This window comes from Papaver somniferum, chromosome 11 (assembly GCF_003573695.1).
Source record: "Papaver somniferum cultivar HN1 chromosome 11, ASM357369v1, whole genome shotgun sequence".
NCBI lineage: Eukaryota > Viridiplantae > Streptophyta > Magnoliopsida > Ranunculales > Papaveraceae > Papaver > Papaver somniferum.
Window position 1 is genome coordinate 122,167,093 of NC_039368.1, and position 20,325 is coordinate 122,187,417.

The 20,325-nt window shown below is 36.0% G+C and overlaps 2 protein-coding genes across 5 annotated transcripts in view; both read left to right on the forward strand.

Moving 5' to 3' along the window:
• The first annotated feature begins 846 nt into the window (after positions 1-846).
• Positions 847-16,006, forward strand: LOC113321345 (ABC transporter C family member 13-like). 3 transcript variants are annotated; one of them, XM_026569235.1, is made up of 36 exons: positions 847-960; positions 1,087-1,130; positions 1,213-1,303; positions 1,509-1,673; positions 1,787-1,918; positions 2,203-2,303; positions 2,391-2,463; positions 2,841-3,095; positions 3,568-3,637; positions 4,579-4,639; positions 5,664-5,751; positions 5,894-6,012; positions 6,994-7,091; positions 7,246-7,312; positions 8,114-8,231; positions 8,357-8,473; positions 8,553-8,633; positions 8,730-8,984; positions 9,318-9,419; positions 9,516-9,583; positions 9,764-9,895; positions 9,982-10,129; positions 10,783-11,069; positions 11,377-11,536; positions 11,695-11,870; positions 11,950-12,061; positions 12,233-12,286; positions 12,728-12,850; positions 13,572-13,670; positions 13,860-13,952; positions 14,056-14,166; positions 14,318-14,479; positions 14,601-14,788; positions 14,930-15,119; positions 15,214-15,381; positions 15,587-16,006. In XM_026569235.1, exons 1-36 carry the CDS (start codon positions 922-924, stop codon positions 15,665-15,667), a joined length of 4,428 nt encoding a protein of 1,475 aa, XP_026425020.1. In that variant the 5' UTR covers positions 847-921; the 3' UTR covers positions 15,668-16,006. The 3 variants fall into 3 exon arrangements, with proteins under 3 accessions (XP_026425020.1, XP_026425022.1, XP_026425023.1); XM_026569237.1 differs by lacking the exons at positions 847-960; positions 1,087-1,130; positions 1,213-1,303 and having other exon boundaries at positions 1,515-1,673; positions 1,791-1,918; XM_026569238.1 differs by lacking the exons at positions 847-960; positions 1,087-1,130; positions 1,213-1,303; positions 1,509-1,673; positions 2,391-2,463 and having other exon boundaries at positions 1,899-1,918.
• Positions 16,007-17,221: 1,215 nt separating this feature from the next.
• Positions 17,222-20,325, forward strand: part of LOC113321346 (triadin-like) — an 8,401-nt gene continuing 5,297 nt past the window's right edge. For both annotated transcript variants that reach the window (XM_026569239.1, XM_026569240.1), the window contains exons 1-7: positions 17,222-17,308; positions 17,452-17,665; positions 18,374-18,577; positions 18,681-18,862; positions 19,479-19,602; positions 19,843-20,040; positions 20,231-20,281. In XM_026569239.1, coding sequence (XP_026425024.1) covers positions 17,564-17,665; positions 18,374-18,577; positions 18,681-18,862; positions 19,479-19,602; positions 19,843-20,040; positions 20,231-20,281 — 861 coding nt within the window. In that variant the 5' untranslated portion in view covers positions 17,222-17,308; positions 17,452-17,563. The remainder of the gene's footprint in view (positions 17,309-17,451; positions 17,666-18,373; positions 18,578-18,680; positions 18,863-19,478; positions 19,603-19,842; positions 20,041-20,230; positions 20,282-20,325) is intronic.

Genomic DNA, 20,325 nt, shown 5'->3' on the forward strand with positions numbered 1-20,325 from the left:
TTAGAGGTATACCTGTTGATTTTCAACAACTGGTTCTTCACTTTATCGATTTATTTATTCAATTGGTTGAGATTCACGTGTGTTAAACCCTCTATACCTTCAAAGAAATCAGCATCTCTTGGTATCCAACATGAGGTATGCAAAATTTGTTTTCTCAATCACATAAAGATTCACCCACCTTGAATTGGTAACTGGTTTCATTCATTTTGGTTGAGTGAACCAAAATCTAGGTTTTGAAAAAAATCTCCAAATTTTTTCTTTTTTTCTTCTCTCTAATTTTTCTTCCCACAAAAACTTTCAAACTTAGTTCCAAAATTCACCAAGCATATAACAAAATTTATTAATTTAACCATTAACTAGTTAAATAAAATTAACACTAATTAAATAAGAGTTATTTGGTCATCACCAAATTATTTTAGATAAAGAGTTTTTAAAATTGGTCATGAATGACCGGTATCCATTGGATTGGGGCCCCACAATAATAACCCATCCATCTTTGTGAGGGTGTAGTGGACATCCCACTACAAAATAACTTTCACCCTCACTCAGTCCGCACTTCCACTAGTGGCCACGAGCAGACAGAATGACAAACATGCGATTCTCTTCCAAATGTACCTTATTATTATCGACTTAAACTAAAACTATTTGTATTACCATTTTAAAAAATGCATATTTTCGATTTATTAGAAAACAAAAGAACACGTGGAACCAACAATACAGTCAAGAAAGACTAGTCGACTCATCAAATATCATCTAACGGTTTCAAACTATTCATGTGGGACCCGCATTTAATACAAAAAATGTTTAAGCGCTGTTTTCAATATACAGCAAAATTATACCAGTGCTTGGAAGAACCGCTCTTTTCTCTCTGCTGCAGTACTTTTTTCGTCACAGTTTTTTCTGCTGAAAAAAGAAAAACCAATGGACATTGTGAATTTCATTTGCCCTAAAAATCCAAATGTAAGATTGTTGATATTATAATCTTTCAGTTTTTTGTTGTAGAAATTGATGTTATCTGCTTCATTGATCACTGATTTTCTACTGATATTTTTTCCTTCTTTTCTTTTTGTGACGATTTTGATACAGGTTGCTGATGATCGTAATGGAAATTTAGAGTGTTTGGATAATATATATCCTTTTCTTAAATTTTTTATTTCAATGTTTTTCTATTTCTATTTGCTGTTTTAAGTTGTGTTTCTTAACATTACATACAGTGCTAGGTTTTGGACCAAATTTGGTGACTGTAATTATAATTGTTGTACTTGGAATTATCCGGAGGAATGCTTCAGTTAGATATAGTAGGGTATGAATGATATTCCTCAGAGTTTATTTTCGTTTTGGTTAAGCATTTCACTGAAAATGTTTTCATTGGTCTACTTTGGAAATTATAGGTTTTAGTTTGCACTTATATAATACAGTGTTAGACATTTGTGTTTTCCAAGTCGGAGATGTTTGCTAATTGAGAAATTTTTACTCTATTATAGTTTTTTTTCTTTCCTTTCTTGTAGGATGCTGGAATGAGCCGTTTAGAGGTCTTCCTTTTTAGTGTCTTACCCGCTGTTGGAGCATGCCTATCCATGTATGATATTGTTTTACTTTCAACGAAAGCTTTTCAAGGGAAAATTACTCTCTATCATCAGTGGATGTTCAGATGTTCCCAATTCTTAGTCTGGGTGAGATTTTATTGGTAGTAATGTCTTGCTATTCAAAATCCTTGCATGGTGGGGATAAATTTGCTGTTTTTTCCTCGAACTTAACCATTCCTTGTTCCATTTGTGCGCTGTAGGCAGTCATTATGCCACACTGGAAGTATGACTACTGGTGCTCTATTTTCTGCAACCGGGTGCTCTGCTTTTGGTGGATAGCAAAAGCTCTATTTGAGTTTCCTTATTTAGTAATGGTTTTCTCATCGCACGAGGTACTGTTTTTAAAATTTTAGATTAATATCCGATGCAGAATGCTGATTGAGAATATCTGTGCATGAAAGACTAGAAATTGGCAGTAAGTGACTTGATAAGTTGCTGGTTGTCATGTTAAAAAGAATCTAGAAACCAGCATAATGATTATCTTGAGGCAAAAATTGAGAATCTATAAGGCCTTTAAGACCTTTGATGAGTTATTTCAAATGTAATTTGCTTGATCCTAAAATCAGGTAGTCTACCATAGAATGGCAAATTTTATACCAGAAACTCTATGTGACAGGTAACTAGATGGCTTAAAGAGAGTTTTTCTACACTGGTGGTTATCTTCTTTGGTGTATTCCTTAACACTGTCAGAGTAATGAGAACCTCCAATGGAAGCAGGTAGTACTTTCTTCTTTCCATCAAATTTTTATGTGTTTGAGTTTACCATCTTGAATTCGTGTTTTTTACTTGAATTCATGTTTCTAGGAAACTTGAATTATTGGAAGATCCACTTGTTTCTAGCAACATAGAGTTAGAAGAGTGCAGTGTTGGAGATTTTGTAAGTCTTTCTCCTGCTTGTAGGTCCAATCCTTTCAAATAGTTTGAAGTAATTGCAACATGTTCGTATTGAACAGAAAGAGAAATAAACCCTCTCTTCGTAACACCAAACCTGCATAAAAAAATGTGACGTTAGTTCCTGATCAGATGAACTTGCTGGTTGCAGTTAGGGTGCTAATTGAAAAAGAGTCTATTCGACTTGTGTACTTTTTATATGACCGTTGGTTGGAGATCTTAGAGCTGGGGTGGTTGGGAATAAGATTGAGTGTGAATTCAGTATATACCCAAAGGCCCCTGTCGTCATAACTAAGAATCTTTTAGATTCTTTTCATGTGTGTCTATAAGTATCAACACTGAATGTGTGCTTTTGTTTCATAGACTGGAATTTTTCGTAGCTTTTGGTATCATCTTACTTTCAAGTCTATCAACTCAGTAATGGATATTGGAGTGATGAAGCAGCTTGGCTATGATGACTTAATCCAACCACCGATTGAACTGAACACATCTTCCTGCTATAGTGCTCTGCTAGAAAGTTGGGTAGCTGAACAGAGGGACCATAAAACACATCCTTCATTGTTTAGAGCAATTTGTTATACATATGGCTGGCAATATATGTATCTTGGTTTATTAAAGGTAATACTTCCACAGTCATTTTCTCCCATGGTTCAGTTTTAGTGTCTTGTATTTACAAATTAACAATGTTTCATGTTCATCACATATAATCATGAAGGATACTGTAGTTCAGTTTTCCTTGTAACGAGTCCCTACTTCGTAAAAACAATTTTTCCAATTTTTATCAGTGTAATCAAATGTTATAGGCTGGCAAAATGAAAATCCTAGAGCTCCCTGACTTAACAAGATCTTACAATTTGTTTTGAATGAACTTTTGGTTGGGTAGTGTTACTATGTTCGTCTAGAGTATTACTGCAGAGTTGTTTGAGTTGAAGAAAGTCACGCATAGGGCATCCTTGTTGGATACATCATTGGTTTTAGCTTGCATATATAAACTATGCTAATTATGCATGATGTCTTTGTGCTCTTTAAACTATCATTGTGATGCTGTATCTATTTCAAATGTTTTACTGGGTATTGCAATTATATGCAGGTAGTGAATGACTGTCTTGGTTTTGTGGGACCACTACTTCTGAATAGACTTATTTGGTTTCTTCAACAAGGTGTTGTAATACTTGACTTCCTTTCCATTAGTTCTATTTTTATTTCAATAGTTAGTGTAGCTATTTTATGCATGTATGTAAATTCTTTAATGCTCTAAAGGGGGAAACTGATTCTTTGTAATATTTTGCAATTTTGTCCATGTGGTCATGTCATGTCTACACTGTGATTTTCTTACTTTTTTTGAATAAAATTTGGGCACTTACGAAATCTCTCTTGAGGAGATTGTTTTGTCTAAGTCAGAAAATCTTGAATGAGAAGAATAGTCATTGCATCTGAATCTCCATAACTTTATTAAAATTTTATAAGGCTGTTAATTAGATCTTGACTTTTGTATCCATTCCTGTGAGAAGGCTGGAGATATGAATTAGCCAAGGATGCTCTTTTAACTGTGTATCTCCACCAGACTTCTTTGAGAAATCAGGAAATTGCTTACATCCTAAAATGCTTGTTGATGTCTATGCTGGATAGTTCTGAGTCTACTGACTACTTCCTGAGAACCATTTTCCTTGCGACCCCTAATTAATCTGTTCTTTCGGTAGCGGGAAATTTTCCAGTTTCCTCATTTTATTTAGTCTTTATTGCCTTAAGTTTCAGCCTTTTATCGGACTGCTTGGACTGACTCAGCGAGTATTTGCTAGGAGTCTTAAACTTTTACTCACATAGTTTCCAATACTAAACAGTCTTGTGCATCAGGATCTTGTTATTTTCCAAGTTTTTTGCGCTGTCAGTCTTTTCACACTTTCAAGGCAGCTAGAAGGTCTAGAATCCTTTGGTCCTGTCTTTTTCTCTAAAAATGCGGTGAAATATACAAAATATATTGTCTCATTTGATAGGGTTCAATGTATAATTCTCAACTACCTGACTATTTTCAGTTTCTTTACTTCTGTGATGTGAGCAATGACTGACAATAGTTTGGTGTTGATGTCTTTAATATATTCAGGTTCTGGGCATTTGGATGGCTACGTTCTTGCCATTTCCTTGGGCCTTACATCCATCATTAAGTACTTTTCTTCTTTAGCATTTACAATAATATTTTGATGCCGTCATTCTCATATCTGATCTTTTATGTGTTTTAAACTCCATCTTTTATCTTTAAGACGTTCCCAAAATAATAAACAACCTTCTTGAGTTATTAATATTTTCTTTTAGTTTGCTGCCTGTTTGAAAACTTGCAACAGAAACACCAGTTGCTTAAAATGAACTTGTCATATTCTCTTAATAATACTTAATTCCTTCTTTACAAGTCACATTCAGCCCTTTATCAATATTTGAGTTTAATATTTAGCAAATATACGTAACAAATTTTGTAAACTCTAGTATGCCATGTGTTAGAACATCAATTCTGCAGTAGTTCGTAAGTAACATGGGTATTTTAAGATTGCAAATCACTTTTAAAAAGAATTCAATAAAAACAAGTTTGATGTTATAACTTTCTTCTGGTAAAAACGATCTGAAATGATGTAGCAAAGCAGGGAATAGCTTGGAATCTGACTAGAGATCGATGGTTAAATATTTGTAGTATTAGAGTGGTAAGAACACATGTCTCTTCTATGAGATCCTGGGATCTTAAAAGAAGCTGAGTTGATGTCGAGTAGCAGTCCGATGAAACTGCACCTCGTGTTTGGTGAATGAATGAAAATTCTTAAGGGTAAAACTTGTAGACAGAAAGAAGATACAAAGGATGTAGAAGAAAATGAGTAGACCATTGTAATGGACAGGGAAGCTAGAGTTAAGGACAATTACACTCCATACCTTTATTTGAGAATAGAGATTATTTAGAACTACTCTGAAGTCTGTTAAAGAACTGAATATCATCAGTATATTGCTTTAGTTTTCAGGAAAACTGAAACATATGTATATTTCTTTCCTGTACTTCTTTAACTGACCAGATTATTTGTTTTAATTGAATGTTTTGGTTAGTTGATCTGGAGACTTGCCAACTGAAACATATGAATACATGCCAATTCTTTTATATACTCAGGTGTTTTAATACTTTGACTAACATATATTCTCCTCAACCCACAGGTCGTTCATGGATACACAATATACTTTTCTCCTGGCGAAACTAAAACTAAAGCTAAGGTCCAGTATAATGACAATTATGTATCACAAGGTAAGTCAATGATTGCTTCCGTTGTAAGTATTTTTTATTCAAATGTCCAAAGTAGGTTTATTTTTCTGAATTTTGTGAGCACATAGTTAAGTTTATTAACTGAACTGGTTACCAACAGTTTTTTTGGCTACCCTTTTTCCAGTGCCTCAGCATTAGCCTTGCAGAACGCTCAAAATTTTCTGAAGGTGAAATTCAGACATTCATGTCTGTGGATGCTGATCGAACAGTGAACCTGTTTAACAGCTTCCATGATATGTGGAGGTACGGTCATTTTTCACTATTACCTTGGGAGTTGAAAGTTAAGCTCAACTCTAAGCACTGAAATTCTAACAACTGTTTTTCATATGCATGTTGGATACATGGGATGATGTTTTTGTTCGTCCTACTCTGGTTCTCTTTCTTTTGCTTCTCTGTAGTTTATGTGTATGCTTTAAGACTTGGTGGAGCAGTAGCGTAGTGGTTTTTTTAATGTGTTTATAACCTTTTTATCCTTCCTTCTAGCTTTCTCATTGGATCTGACATACCTAGGGTTCCGGTTTAAAGCATTCCACAAAGTTCCTTAGATTTATTTATACAGAAATTATTATTTGCTGATGGCATAGGACTGTCACATGCCTTCCAATTTCCTTGCTAGTTTTTAGACGAAGCTCGTAAATATTTTTCTTTTTGTTGTTGGATAGATTGAGAAAAATATTGATAAAAAAGGAGTACAAAGGGATGTAGCCAGAAGGTTACGAGAGGATCGATTACCAGAATTAATCAAAAGTTCGTTTGGTTGTTGGTGGGCTAGTAGATTAAAAGAATTGGAAGTTGGTAGATGTTGTAATTTTTACACTTACAGTTCAGGGTTTTGTCGGGAGTTAGAACCTGTGCGAGTAGTACTCAATGACCATCTTTTTATGCTCTAAATATAGTCATCGAAAGTTAGGCTACTTCTATGTACTCTGGAAGGAAGGAACCTTACTGCTTCATGGTGTTTTGTAGCTCATGTTAATCTCAAAGGTTGTTCCCTGGTTGGTCATCGAGGTGCAGATTATGCTCATTCGACATCCTATAACCTTGAAAGCGCATAATACCCATTTTTTATATTTGGTATCTGTTTGATTTTATATTTGGTATCTGTTTGATATTTACAAATTTCTCACTGAAGTGGTATTAGTCTTTTGCTCCCCCTGTCATCCACAGTTATGCCTTTTCGTTAAATGGCTTACCCGTTATAAAATACTCTTGTTGGCATTGCAGTCTGCCTTTACAAATTGGAGTGGCACTGTATCTACTGTACACTCAAGTCAAATTTGCTTTCCTTTCTGGAATCACAATAACGGTGTTGCTAATACCTGGTATGCTTCTGGTTCTGTAGAAAATATGACTAGAAATCTGATGAACTGTCGTTAGATTTGTTAAAGTGCTGTTATTGTTGACTGTTATTACTAAAAGGGGCATAAGTCGTGGTCCTTGGACACTTTTTCTGAAGTTACGAATTTTCAATCGCAGTAAACAAATGGCTCTCTACTTTGATCGCAAGAGCAACGGAGGAAATGATGAAACAAAAGGATGAAAGGTAGATTTACTTGTTCTATGTTATATTCCTTCGAGCGTTGATAATGTTCTTATTTGAAGGGCTTTGTGAAATGCGTTCTTTGCCATCTTTAATCTGAAGGAATAGGATCTAAATCTTCTTTTTGGTTTGCACAATGAAGCACATCTCTTTATCTTTGGAACTGTTGGTGTAAAAGTGTGCCAGTTCATAAGAAGCATTAGTTGGTTTAACAATCAAGCATGACTAGGAGGTCAACCTTCTCTTTAGGCAATGTAGGCAACAGTTGGAGTGTCAAACTGCTTTCGCTTTTTTGTAGCATGTCCTGAGTATATCTTAAAGATGTGTTTGTTTTATGTCTGAGTTAGTTTATGTAACGTCTGTTGATAGATTATGGGACTGAAGGAGTAGACGATGATCTTTATTATGAAACAATTGTAGGTTGTTTATGATAACATTTACTGTTGCAAGTTGAACTTTATTATCGTAATGAGAGAAAATCATGGCTGACTCAGAGGTGTCAGGTTTTTAGATGTAGAAAGTACATTCCATTCAATAATGAAGCGCCTGTATGAGGCATGGTTTCCTGCTCCCCTAAGCAGGGAGTAAAAGTTGTTTACTGATCAGTGGAAGTTGCATTATACCAACCAATGGAAAAACTACTAATGGGACATACGATAGTCATGCATCTATTTTTACCATTCATAAACTACGTACTGGTTAAAAGTTCATCTGTTACTTCTCCATCATGTAGCTGAGAAAAATCTAGCACACACCACCTATTATGCATTTTAATAATTCGTTCCCAACATGTAACTTGGGCAGAATCAGAAAAGCAGGAGAACTTTTGACTTATATCCGTACATTGAAGATGTATGGATGGGAGCTTTTGTTTGCAGATCGTTTAAGGGTGGCCAGATCCCTGGAAGTGAAGTATTTATCTGTATGAAAACCGTTCTTTCGATTGTTTGGATTAACATTGATAATAGGGAACTCTTTGTTTGCTTCAGTTCATTCATTGTGTAAATCTGTCAAATAAGTTCCAATATTTTTAGCCATCTCTATCAGACCAGGAAGTATTTGGATGCATGGTGTGTATTCTTTTGGGCAACCACACCAACACTCTTTTCGCTGTTCACATTTGGACTCTTTGTGTTGACAGGGCATTCACTCAATGCCGCAACGGTAATTTTGATGAATTTCCTTGCTAATAATTATTTTTATAATGTGCATTCATTTAAATAATTCAATTCCTTATTTACAGGTTTTCACATGTCTCTCTCTTTTCAATACCTTGATCTCTCCGTTAAATTCGTTCCCATGGGTCATTAATGGGTTGATTGATGTGAGTTTTCCATGTCCTGTTGTTAAAGTTTAATTGCTCATTCTAGCTGGCGTGCTATTCTTTTAAAATTTCTGACACTTCCGTTATACCTTTCAGGCTATCATATCTACTAGGAGATTGGCTAAATTTCTCTCATGTCCCGAGCATATTTCTCAACGGGTACTCACAGCTGACCCGTCATCTAAATTTCTCTTCAACCCCTTGGTTGATATTGATTTTGATCATATGGCGGTTATCATCCGAGATGCATCATGTACATGGTTGAACATCAACGGTGAGGAATGTAGCTCTGTGCTGAATGCGATAACTCTGGACCTTCCCAAGGGATCACTTGTTGTAGTAATCGGAGAGGTAGACCGATGTTACTGGTTCATATTACTTTCTATATTACAAATTGCACACCAACACTGTAGCACATAACATTTTCTAATCACTGTCGTAATTCTTATTTTGCATACATGGTATTAGTAGATCGCAGTAATTTATCAGAGTTTATGGTAGAGCAATCTCATTGTTGGGAATAGGTAATTAAATTGATAAGGTGAATCACAAATCATAAGACTTTCTTTACGCCAGCATATGTTAATCACTACTGAAATGTGATCATTGTATTTTTATGATAGAATTCATTTTGTAGATTTGTTGCATACTTACGCACATGCTTTTTCGGGCCCATGCCTCCAGGTAGGTTCTGGGAAATCATCCTTGTTAAATTCAATTCTTGGAGAAACTCGGCTTGTTCGTGGAAGAATACACTCATTTGGGTCAATAGCGTATGCGTCACAGGTTCTACTTTTTGTACTCGGAAGAAGTTGGCTAATAAGTGGAATATGGCTATTACTGCAGTACCCTTATGCTGGTTGTTACTAATTGCAACTGTAGGTCCCGTGGATATTGTCGGGCACTGTGCGTGACAATATTTTGTTTGGAAGGGAGTATGATGCGAAAAGGTACACGTGCAAACTTGAAATACATCTTAATAGGATGAAAATTCTGTTCATTAGAGTTGTTAATATGAATAGTAGTCAGAAGGTACATATTTTGTTGTTACTGAACTCCTTAGCATAAAGTCATCATAGGAAGCTCACTTATTTGCTCTTGATTTATATTTTCCTCTCCGCTTTTTGTAGATATGCAGAAGTGCTACAAGCATGCACTCTTGATGTTGATATTTCCTTGATGGTTGGAGGTGACCTAGCTTATATAGGGGAGAAGGGAGTCAATTTATCAGGTGGACAGAAAGCACGTCTTTCACTCGCGAGGTAAAAGCTCCTCTTATTAACTCATTGTTAGATTTATTTTTGTACAATTTTTTCTCAAGTTACTGATTAAGTCAAGTTATCTATAGGGCTGTGTACTCTGGTGCGGATATATTTATGCTAGATGATGTTCTCAGCGCAGTTGATACTCAAGTTGCTTCCTGGATTTTATACAGAGCCATTTTGGGACCTTTAATGAATAGGCAGACACGTGTCCTCTGTACTCATAATGTTCAGGTTGACCATTCCGTCCTCTATTTTTACTACGTTATTAATGAATAAGCTAATGGTGGGTTTTGAAAACTCGATATTTACTGGTACTAGCATGCTTAGTTCCAGTGTTTCATACCTGGCTATATTACAGAAAGAGTGATTTTTCATATTATTTATTATGTACTTTGTAGTCTTTTATTTCTCCATTCTTCTAAATATGAGGGTCTATTATGTGAAAGCAAATGTACCACAGTTTAGATGTCGATTAATATATTATGGTACCATAAATACCCTTATGCAAAAAATTGTCACATTGTTTGGGAGATAATACGAGTCACTTTTAAGGTTTTCGGCAGATTGCGATTTGTTGCAAGGTAGGCTTATTGACATCTAATCAAAGATCTTCACTATTGCTGGCTTGGAATTTATTGAGCAAATTGAAAATATGGATCGCCGTCCTTGGTTAACATTGAAACATACTTATTAGTTAGTTAAACTTTTAGCTAAGTTTTATCTCGGTTTCTTTGAATGGTTAGTTTGAAACAAAGGTGAAATGTTCATGTTACCAAGTTGGCTTGACCTGACCCAGTGTTTTTGTGATAGTCAAAATTTGTCTTAATACTTTCAGGAAATATGAGAAACAAAGGAATCATATGTTTTTTATTTTAACCCAACAGGCAATGCAATCTGCTGACATGATTGTTATTATGGACAAAGGAGAAGTCAAATGGGCAGGAAGTTTGGCTGAATACTCAGTCTCTCCGCATGTAGTAGTCTCATCGTTTGAAGAATCAATGGATTCAGCGTCCCAATTTGCACGGCAGGATAGTAATGTCTGGGTTTCACTTGATAGAAAATATGAGGTCCTGCTGCAAGGAAACACCGCAACTGCTCAGGATGAACCACAAGAATTCATTGAAGCAGAGCTGAGAAAGGAGGGCAAAGTTGAACTCAGCGTATATAAGTGAGTGCTACATTCCACAATATGCAAAAGTGGGTAAATATCATAAAAGGGTACAGTGTCTTCCTTGTCTGTACATCTTAGGGTGATTATAATCATTGTAAGGTATATATGGATGAATCTGTTTCCGTAATCACTAAAGAAAGGAGTATCATGTAGACATTTCTGTTCGGAAGTTCACGAAATAGGTTTTATTATGGTGTTAAGATTCAACGTTAGTGCAGTTTTCAGTTGACCTGTCATAATATACGTAACTAGGTTCTCATGCTTTGAATTTTTTAACATACGCTGATCAGTCTGCATCTTGCAGAGCATATGCCAAATTTTCCAGCTGGCCAGTGGTTATTATAATTTGTATCTCGGCTGTTTTAATGCAAGTGTCACGTAATGGAAATGATTTGTGGTTATCATACTGGGTTGATTCGGTTACGGGGAGGCACAAAGCTAACTATTCCACATCCTTTTATCTGGTAATCAGCATAGTGATACTAGGTAGAATGATATTTACTTTCTCAACGATTCAATAGATGGATCATGGATATCAACTAGGATTATCCATGCTATAAAGTTCAAGAGTAGGGAAATTTTCGTTCAGACTAATCATGAGATTATTTTTACAATTTTACAGGTAGTTCTCTCTGTCTTCTGTCTCTCGAATTCTCTCTTAACCTTGGTAAGGGCGTTCTCTTTTGCATTTGGAGGTCTAAGAGCTGCAGTTCAGGTGCACAGTGACCTTCTAAACAAATTGATCAGTGCACCTGTAAATTTCTTTGATAGGACACCAACTGGACGGTTGCTGAACAGGTGGGATGATATATGTTTGAGAAACCTTAATAACTCCACTACAATCTTGTTTTATGGATTGATTTCTATTTTCGTGCAGATTGTCATCAGATCTATACATGATTGATGACTCTCTTCCCTTCATTCTTAACATTCTCTTAGCTAATTTTGTTGGCCTCGTGGGCATCGCAGTAGTATTATCATATGTACAGGTAGCCATATTTTTTCCTTCGACACACTATTGACCAATAGTATGACATTCATTCCTTCATATAAAAAGAAAATAACTACAATAAAGTGATGGTGGAGCTCCCTTTGTTGAGTTCTTATTTTTCCTCTCTCTAGCTATAATGTATGAGTTCTGCGATTGGTGGATTCTGCAGGTCATATTTTTGCTTCTGCTACTGCCGCTGTGGTATATTTACAGCAAGTTACAGGTACTCGTGCAATAACTCATATTTGTGTAGCTATGGTTCCACTTCAGTAGGTCGTAATTGTATTTGGTGGCGCCGTGTGCTTGACTTGCTCTCTCTTGATATTATTCCATACATATAGTGTACTGTAATGTTCTGCGACATGTTATCAGTTTATTGGGACTGAAGTTGCCTTGGTACCCTCTTTCATATTTTATGTCTATTTTTGTCTATACCAAACTTGTCCCCGCAATCTCACTACTGGGGATTTTGTTCTTATTCTTTCTTCTTCATTATTTTTCTTCTACCGTCTCTTGCGTTCCTTTATTCTGCGGTTTTCGTGTACCTTTTGCAGTGATTGCTTATCTTGTATTTGAGGCTGCAGAATTTCGTTTCTGTTGATAAAGCTAGACATGCTGTGTAAATTCCATCGTCAATCTAACATGTAGTTGTCAATTCTGTCAGTTTTACTATAGAGCAACATCCCGTGAGCTGCGGAGGCTTGACAGTGTTTCTCGTTCTCCTATTTATACATCTTTCACAGAAACACTAGATGGGTCATCAACTATTAGAGCATTCAAAGCGGAGGTAGGTAAAATGAATTGTTCAGCAAGTTAATTCGATCAAAAAAGAAGAAGAAGAAGTTAATTTTGATATGATAATGTAGAATTGTAACAAGTATACATCCTTCTTCAAGTTATCAACTAATCATGAATGTACCTAGTGATACTCAACTTTCTCTCAACTAAAAGGGATCTGTGAAACTATTAATTCTGTAGGCTTTAGTCACGTAAGTTGTAGCCTATTGAAATATGAATGTCTCATAGCAGATATATCACAGAAACCTCCTTTCCTTGTGAAGGTTTTTACGTTTTTGGTATATTTTTAAAGGTTATCTATCGTTTTTGAGCATAAACAATCTATCATGTGATGTGATGAATGGTGTGACTAGCTCACTAAAATTTATTGATATTGGGTACTTCATACTTGGTTGATTATAAAATAATCAATTTAGTGATCCTATTAAGGAAAGTAAATTCAGTGACCATTTGCTCATTAGTGTTAATGCGGTAAAATATAAGTAAACTCGCAGTCTGCAACAGTGCAACCTTCCACCTGTAACAGAAGGTTCTCAGGGACTAGTCTCTTACGGTATCGTGCCACAGTAAAATGTTTTTAACAAAATTATGCCAGCATAATAAGTTTCCTTCTTTGCTAGATGAGTAGACTAGTCTAGTATGTTATTCTATCTTGATAGAGATGATTTTTTATCACCCTGAAAGTAACAGCATTTGATGATACTTGACAGGATTATTTCTTAGGTAGATTCATGGATCACATTGCATTCTATCAGAAAACCTCGTACTCAGAGTTGATCGCAAGTTTATGGCTTTCTTTGCGCTTACAAGTATGCCTCACTAACTCTTCTGCTTTTGGTAACTGCTATCAGTGGTAGTATATTGCGTTTTCTTTTTAACTAGTGTAGATGTTTGTTCCACTTTTTCTACCAATCTGACTCATGTTTGTTTTATCAATACGAATATCTGTAGTCTATAGTACCTTCTGTTGTGGTGTTTCTTACAGTATTATGTTGTAGTTGCTAGCAGCATTTATAATCTCTTTCGTGGCCCTGATGGCTGTTCTTGGAAGCCGTGCCGATTTTCCTATCAGCTTGGGTACACCTGGACTGGTAAGATATCCCGGTTTCCGTCCATGTCCTACGTGTACTGCATTCCATCTTCAGTTTTTTAGCTGATTAGGTGACCGTTGATGAATTCTAAAAATTGGTTCAGGTGGGCTTGGCTCTCTCGTATACGGCTCCAATTGTGTCTCTGTTGAGCAGTTTCTTATCCAGTTTCACTGAAACAGAAAAGGAAATGGTTTCTGTTGAACGGGTGCTGCAGGTATGGAACTTCTGTGCAAGGTCCTAGACATGTTGACATATACTTAGAACAGCCCTCATCTCTTTTTCGTCGTTCATAAAAACGAAATGATTTTTTTTTTAGCGTATTCGTTTGCTTCTCAACTTACTTTCGGTGATACTACTATGTCTAGTATAAGGATGTTCCCGAAGAAGAATTCCAGGGATGCAAACCTCTGCATAAAGATTGGCCCTTCCTAGGAAAGATTGAATTTCAAAATGTCACCTTGCGGTATTTGCCATCTTCGCCACCTGCTCTCCGGGGTATTACTTTTACTGTTGCAGGAGGGACACAGGTCAGCACACATCCAAGCCTGATATGGATTTGTCTTCAAAATTGGTATTTACATATAGTGTCCTTGCCGTTGTGTTGACTAGACATCCAAATAAGCGAACTCTCTTGTGGTATGTGATCAGGTTGGAGTAATTGGAAGAACGGGTGCTGGAAAATCTAGTGTGATAAATGCCCTTTTTCGCCTTAATTCAATATGTGGAGGGTGTGTTATAGTGGATGATGTAGATATTGCTGACAGTGCTGTTAGAGATCTCCGGTCACATTTTGCTGTTGTTCCTCAGAGCCCATTTTTGTTTGAAGGACTGCTTAGGTGATACCCCTAAGAAATTGTATTTCCTATTGATATTTAGTGTTAGATTTACTCCTTTTTGGATTAAAAAAAAAGAATTTCAATCTATATATTGTTTTCATATTAAAGTATCTCATGTGGTTTTTATCTCATCAATCTCAGGGACAATATAGATCCATACGGGGTGACAAGCGACTCAAAAATTTGGGAGGCTCTTGAGAAATGCCATGTTAAGGATGAGGTTGAAGCAGCAGGAGGCTTGGACATTCATGTGAAAGAAGATGGAATTTCATTTTCTGTTGGGCAACGGCAGCTTTTGTGCCTTGCTCGTGCTCTGTTGAAATCTTCTAAGGCAATACTTTAACTTAATCCTTAGAATGGAACTGTGTGCGATGCAAGTTATTAGTTTAATCTCATTCAAATGCTAATTGACAATAATCTGGCAGGTACTCTGTTTGGATGAGTGCACTGCCAATGTAGACACTCAAACAGCAAAGTTACTACAAAATGCTATATCCAGTGAAACCAAAGGCAGAACAGTGATTACGATTGCTCATCGAATTTCCACCGTTATGAACATGGATAAGATTCTGATTCTTGACCAAGGGAGATTGGTGAGCTATAACACACATCTTTAAGTCCCTTTTATTTCTAATCTTGTTATTGACTAGACTTTTGCTTTGAACTTGAAAATGCAAGGGAAGGCTTCCCATTTGTCGGACATTCATGGAACTAAGATCAATTTGATGGGTGTCTCACTGTAATGATTGCAACGATACTGACCATATTTTCTATTTGTTTTTATGTATTCTTTCATAGGTTGAGGAAGGCGACCCACGGATTCTGTTACAAGATGAATTCTCCAGGTTTTCTAGTTTTGCTAAAGCTTCAACAATGTGATTGCGTTGTTGCTGGTCAAGTCTTGCTTCTCATTTGAATTCCAAATAAGAACGGGTTACTTCGTACTGGGGTAGCTCATGCTGTTGCTGCTATAAGTGGGAACAATTAGAGATAAGCATGTGTGTAGGTTCAAGCAGATATACTAGGGATCAGTGTGAACCCTCCTTAGGTTTGTGATTCTTCTTCACGTTTTCCGTGTGTCATTGGAATGTGTAAGGTCAAAACCGAGAAACATTATTAAGATTAATGATCGAATGTTGGAATACTGAGCTTTCTGCTCATAGAAATAGAAACTTTCTTGATGAACTGAAATTCTATAGTACCAATCTGAATCTGTCATCTCTAGTCTACCTGAAACCCTGTCAACAATTTACTGTGTGTTTAACTTTTGCCTGCCATAGTGCGGGTTGTGCAAGGCTTGACAGACCGACGTAAAAACTATGTCGTCCATTTTATGAGATTACTCTCTAGCCGACCTCGTACTTGCTATTGGAAAAGGCTTTGGATGGTATTATCAGATGAGGATTTAAAATAGATTTTTCTTTTCTCATTATTGTTGGTGTTGACGGGTTTCGTACTCGGATACTCATTTTGTTGATGTCAAGTACAGATTTCATAACTCAGAATTAGAAATTATCTGCTAATCACAATCTTAGAAATGAAACTGTGTTTTTTTTTTTAGTAGAAACGTTAACGGCTTTCGTCCCAAACCGCTGTTGATATCATCACTTGCTAATCAGGATGAAAGGGGAGCAGACTAATGCATGTACCTACCCACCTACAAATGGAAGACGGAAACAATCGAATCATAAATTGTTGAAATCATATTACTGATAGAAAGTTCTTAAATAAGAAGGATAAGTCCGTGACAATAACAAATCTTTTTAAACATTAATGTGCCTAGTTGAAAATTACTCATATACCCCTGGTGCATTTTTGTGAGGGATGATGACCAAAAATAAATAGAACTGTATGAAGTATCGGCACAACATTATTGTTTAAGAAAGCTGTAATTAGTTTTTTGGTATAAATTTTCCTGGTGAATGTAACGATGTCGGGGTTCTGGTAATATCGTTGATCCGTGTACTTTCATTATTCGATATTTAAAAATTGTTCTTTAATTACGTCACTTAATTCAAGATTTCTCGCATAATGATATCAATAAATGTTAGGTATCGGCCACTAAGAAGTCGTGCCAAAAACCCGTAAAACAGTTTTTATAACCGTTATACTCTGTCATCTCTTGTTAAATAACCAAATACAGATTCTGAGTGATTTATACGTTTTTCAAGTTAAGATTTCGATTGTAGCAATATCGTTGGCATTAACAAAAATTCACTCGGAAAACACCAAATAAAAAGTTGAACTTGAAATAAGTTGCATCAGTGGTTGTTTTCACTAGATAAGAATCCAAACAAACAAAGGTCACGTACGTAAATTTCTCTCGGACTCCAAAATTGGTATTCAACTGAAATCCATAAAACCATGGAAATCCGACCGTGGGATTGTTTTATTATTTATATTCTCTTCAAAATTGAGTTTTAGTAGTATTTGTCAAAAAGCGAGAGAGCTCGAGAGAAAGAGAAAAAAAAAAAAAAGAGGAGAAGCGCGAAAAACCTTAAAATTCAGTTTGATACCAAGGTAATCTCCAAAATTAAAAAAATACTTTGGTTTCTGATTATTTGAAGGTTTTGCTAATGTTGTTGTTGTTTGTTTAAGTAACCCTAGATTTGGAGTTTTTTTTTTTTGATATATTTGTTTTTGTTGTTTGTTTTGTTTTCTAGGGTTTATTTTTGCTGTTCCTGTTTGGGGGTTAGGGTTTGTTATGGTGTGAAGTTTAAGTGGAATTTTGCAAGAAGAAAGTGATTATTGAGGATCTCTAAAGAGATAGAGAAAATGGCTGCTGCTGACAAACTACTAGAGAGTCAGCTTATGGAATATGGCAAAAAGCTTCTCAAACCACCTTCATCTGTTGATCAACTTTTACATATTTTGGATGTAAGTATTCTCTCTTAGGAGAGTTTTGCCCTGACTACTTGTGCAGCTTTTTATGTTTTATTTTGCTGATTTCAGAAGGCTTTTAAGTTGTTTTTTTTTGTTTTTGTTTCAATGGTCTACTTCTTAGTGTTGTGCTTATCCTTATGAAGAATTATGTTATTTCATCCCTGGAAATGACGAATTCTTCCTTGGGAAACAGTTGAGATTTGGTTATTTCAAGAGTAACTCGTTTTTTTTAGATATGTTCTCTCTCATAGTGTTTCTCTTTGTTTTTAACTAATAGGGTTTATAACATCTAAGCTGGATGTGATTTGTAACCCTACTATGTGCGATTTATAGCTTTAGTGTTAGGAATAGGATGTAAGGTTTTTAATTGATAGAAATTATTAGTCAATCAAAGATGTGAACTTGGCATAAAATCTGGAGGTTTTTAAAATTTAATGCTAGTTTGCCTGCTAACCAGATAAATTGAAGGTAATTGGAAGTTTTAATCCCCCATTTGCTCTTGAGGAAGCCTTATTTTTTTAATGTTCCCTGTGAAGGTCACTGTTGATCACGATGCTCGACAGATCTATACTAGATTTATGTTTTTTGAAGTTCAGTTTTGGCCTGATTTTTTATGTTTCAGAACTTCTCTTGTTGCTGGTTGTTACAATGATGGCTTATACCACTCTTCTTTGTTCATCTTGTCTTCTTTTTTATTTTTAGAAAGTTGAAATTCATCTGTCCAAAGTGGAGCAATCACCATCTGAATCGATGCATAATGCTCTGACTCCCTCAATCAAGGCATTGGTTGCGAAAGAATTGTTGCGCCACCCTGATGTGGACGTGAAAGTATCAGTGGCATCTTGCATTAGTGAGATTACACGAATTACAGCACCAGAGGCTCCTTATGAAGATGATCAGATGAAGGTTAACAAAGCAAGCCTATGTTCTTTAGCTAATTATTGTAATTTCCTGTTTCAAGGCTGTTAATGAAGACAAATCTGATTCTGTCTTTCTGCTCTACACACAGGAGATTTTTCAACTGATTGTTGGTTCATTTGAGAAACTCTATGATACCTCTAGCCGCTCATATCATAAGAGAGCTTCGATACTGGAAACTGTTGCAAAGGTTCGATCCTGTGTAGTCATGCTGGACTTGGAATGTGATGGGTTGATAATTGAGATGTTTCAGCATTTTCTGAAAGCCATTAGGTAATAAAGTCTCACAACTCTTTTCTATCTTCATGATCCTAACTATATTGCCATTGTTTGTTGTGTTGGATATGCTGCTGATTTGTGTTGTTGAGCATAAACCTTCTTTAGGTGGTCACCGGTAGATATTTTGTTACCTATGCAGAAACATGGTTCTAAATCTATAGTGCTAAATTGTCTGGGACTATTAGGTAGTTCATTTTGCTTTTCCCTGTTTTAACTAGTGATAAGTAATCGTTCTGTGCACACAGCAGGGACACCTGTTATAGATCACAGGAAGCCTGCGTTAGTAGTGTTTTGAAAGGTGTATGTGTCCATACTTGAGCTTGCTGGTATCTAAAACTGAAGTTAGTCTAGCCTGTATGTAGATCTTGATCATGGGCAGAAAATTATGAACATGCATGTTTATTTATTTACGTGCTTCAGCTGACAAGTTGAGTGTACTAACTGTCACAAAGATATGGTTAGTACATGTTCTGAGGCATTATGTGCATTCCACTAGCGGGCTTTGGTCTTTGGAAAGTTAGTTGTATGGTTGAGTTCAATGAAGAAACTCTTTGGCATGGTTTGCGTACTTCCGCGTACGTTTTTTTAATGATATTACATTGACTTCCAGGGATAACCAGCACGCCATATTTTCCTCGATGGAGACAATTATGATTCTAGTTTTAGAGGAAAGTGAAGAAGTCTCAACAGAGCTTCTTTGTCCACTCTTAACTAGCGTTAAAAAGGAGAATCAGGTATGTTATTCTTCACCGGTAATCTGATATTAGAATGATCAAACTGGTTTTAATCGGAATTGTCTTTTACTTGCTCCAAGGCTATCTCATGTTATTCTAACTGTTGAGACCTAGGTTCACTTGGGGATCTTGGAACTTCCATTTCATTTTATAACTTCGTTTTGCTTTTTCTTTTTTCTATTTTGACATTTCTTTACAACTCATATATCTTTACTGATAAATGATTTTATCATTACTCAGGATGTTTTACCTATTGCAAAAAGATTGGCGGAGGAAGTTCTTGAAAAATGTGCTGCCAAAGTCAAGCCTTACCTGATGCAGGCGGTGTTATCCTTGAGCACTTCTGTGCACGATTACAGTAATGTTATTGCTGCCATATGCCAGGAGACTTGTGGGAATATCAAGAATGATGATGTGTGTGCATTTGAAGAACATCTGGTGTGGCTCTCAATCTTCACATGGCTATAGATTAGTAGTCTAAAACTAATTGATGCTGGTGATTTCCATCTGGTCTTTATTGCTTGAGTGTTGTGTGTTTAACGAGTTGTTGACAATTGGTGAGGCTTATTCTGATGTCTGGACTTGAATTATGATGCTAACAAGTTCTCTGATCGTTGTCATGTTCCAGAATGATCAGGAGAAAACAAAAGCAAGGGTTGACTCTCATGATGCAACACAGGTACATTCATTGCAAAACTTTGTTCGTCTTTCATCCCTCCCCCC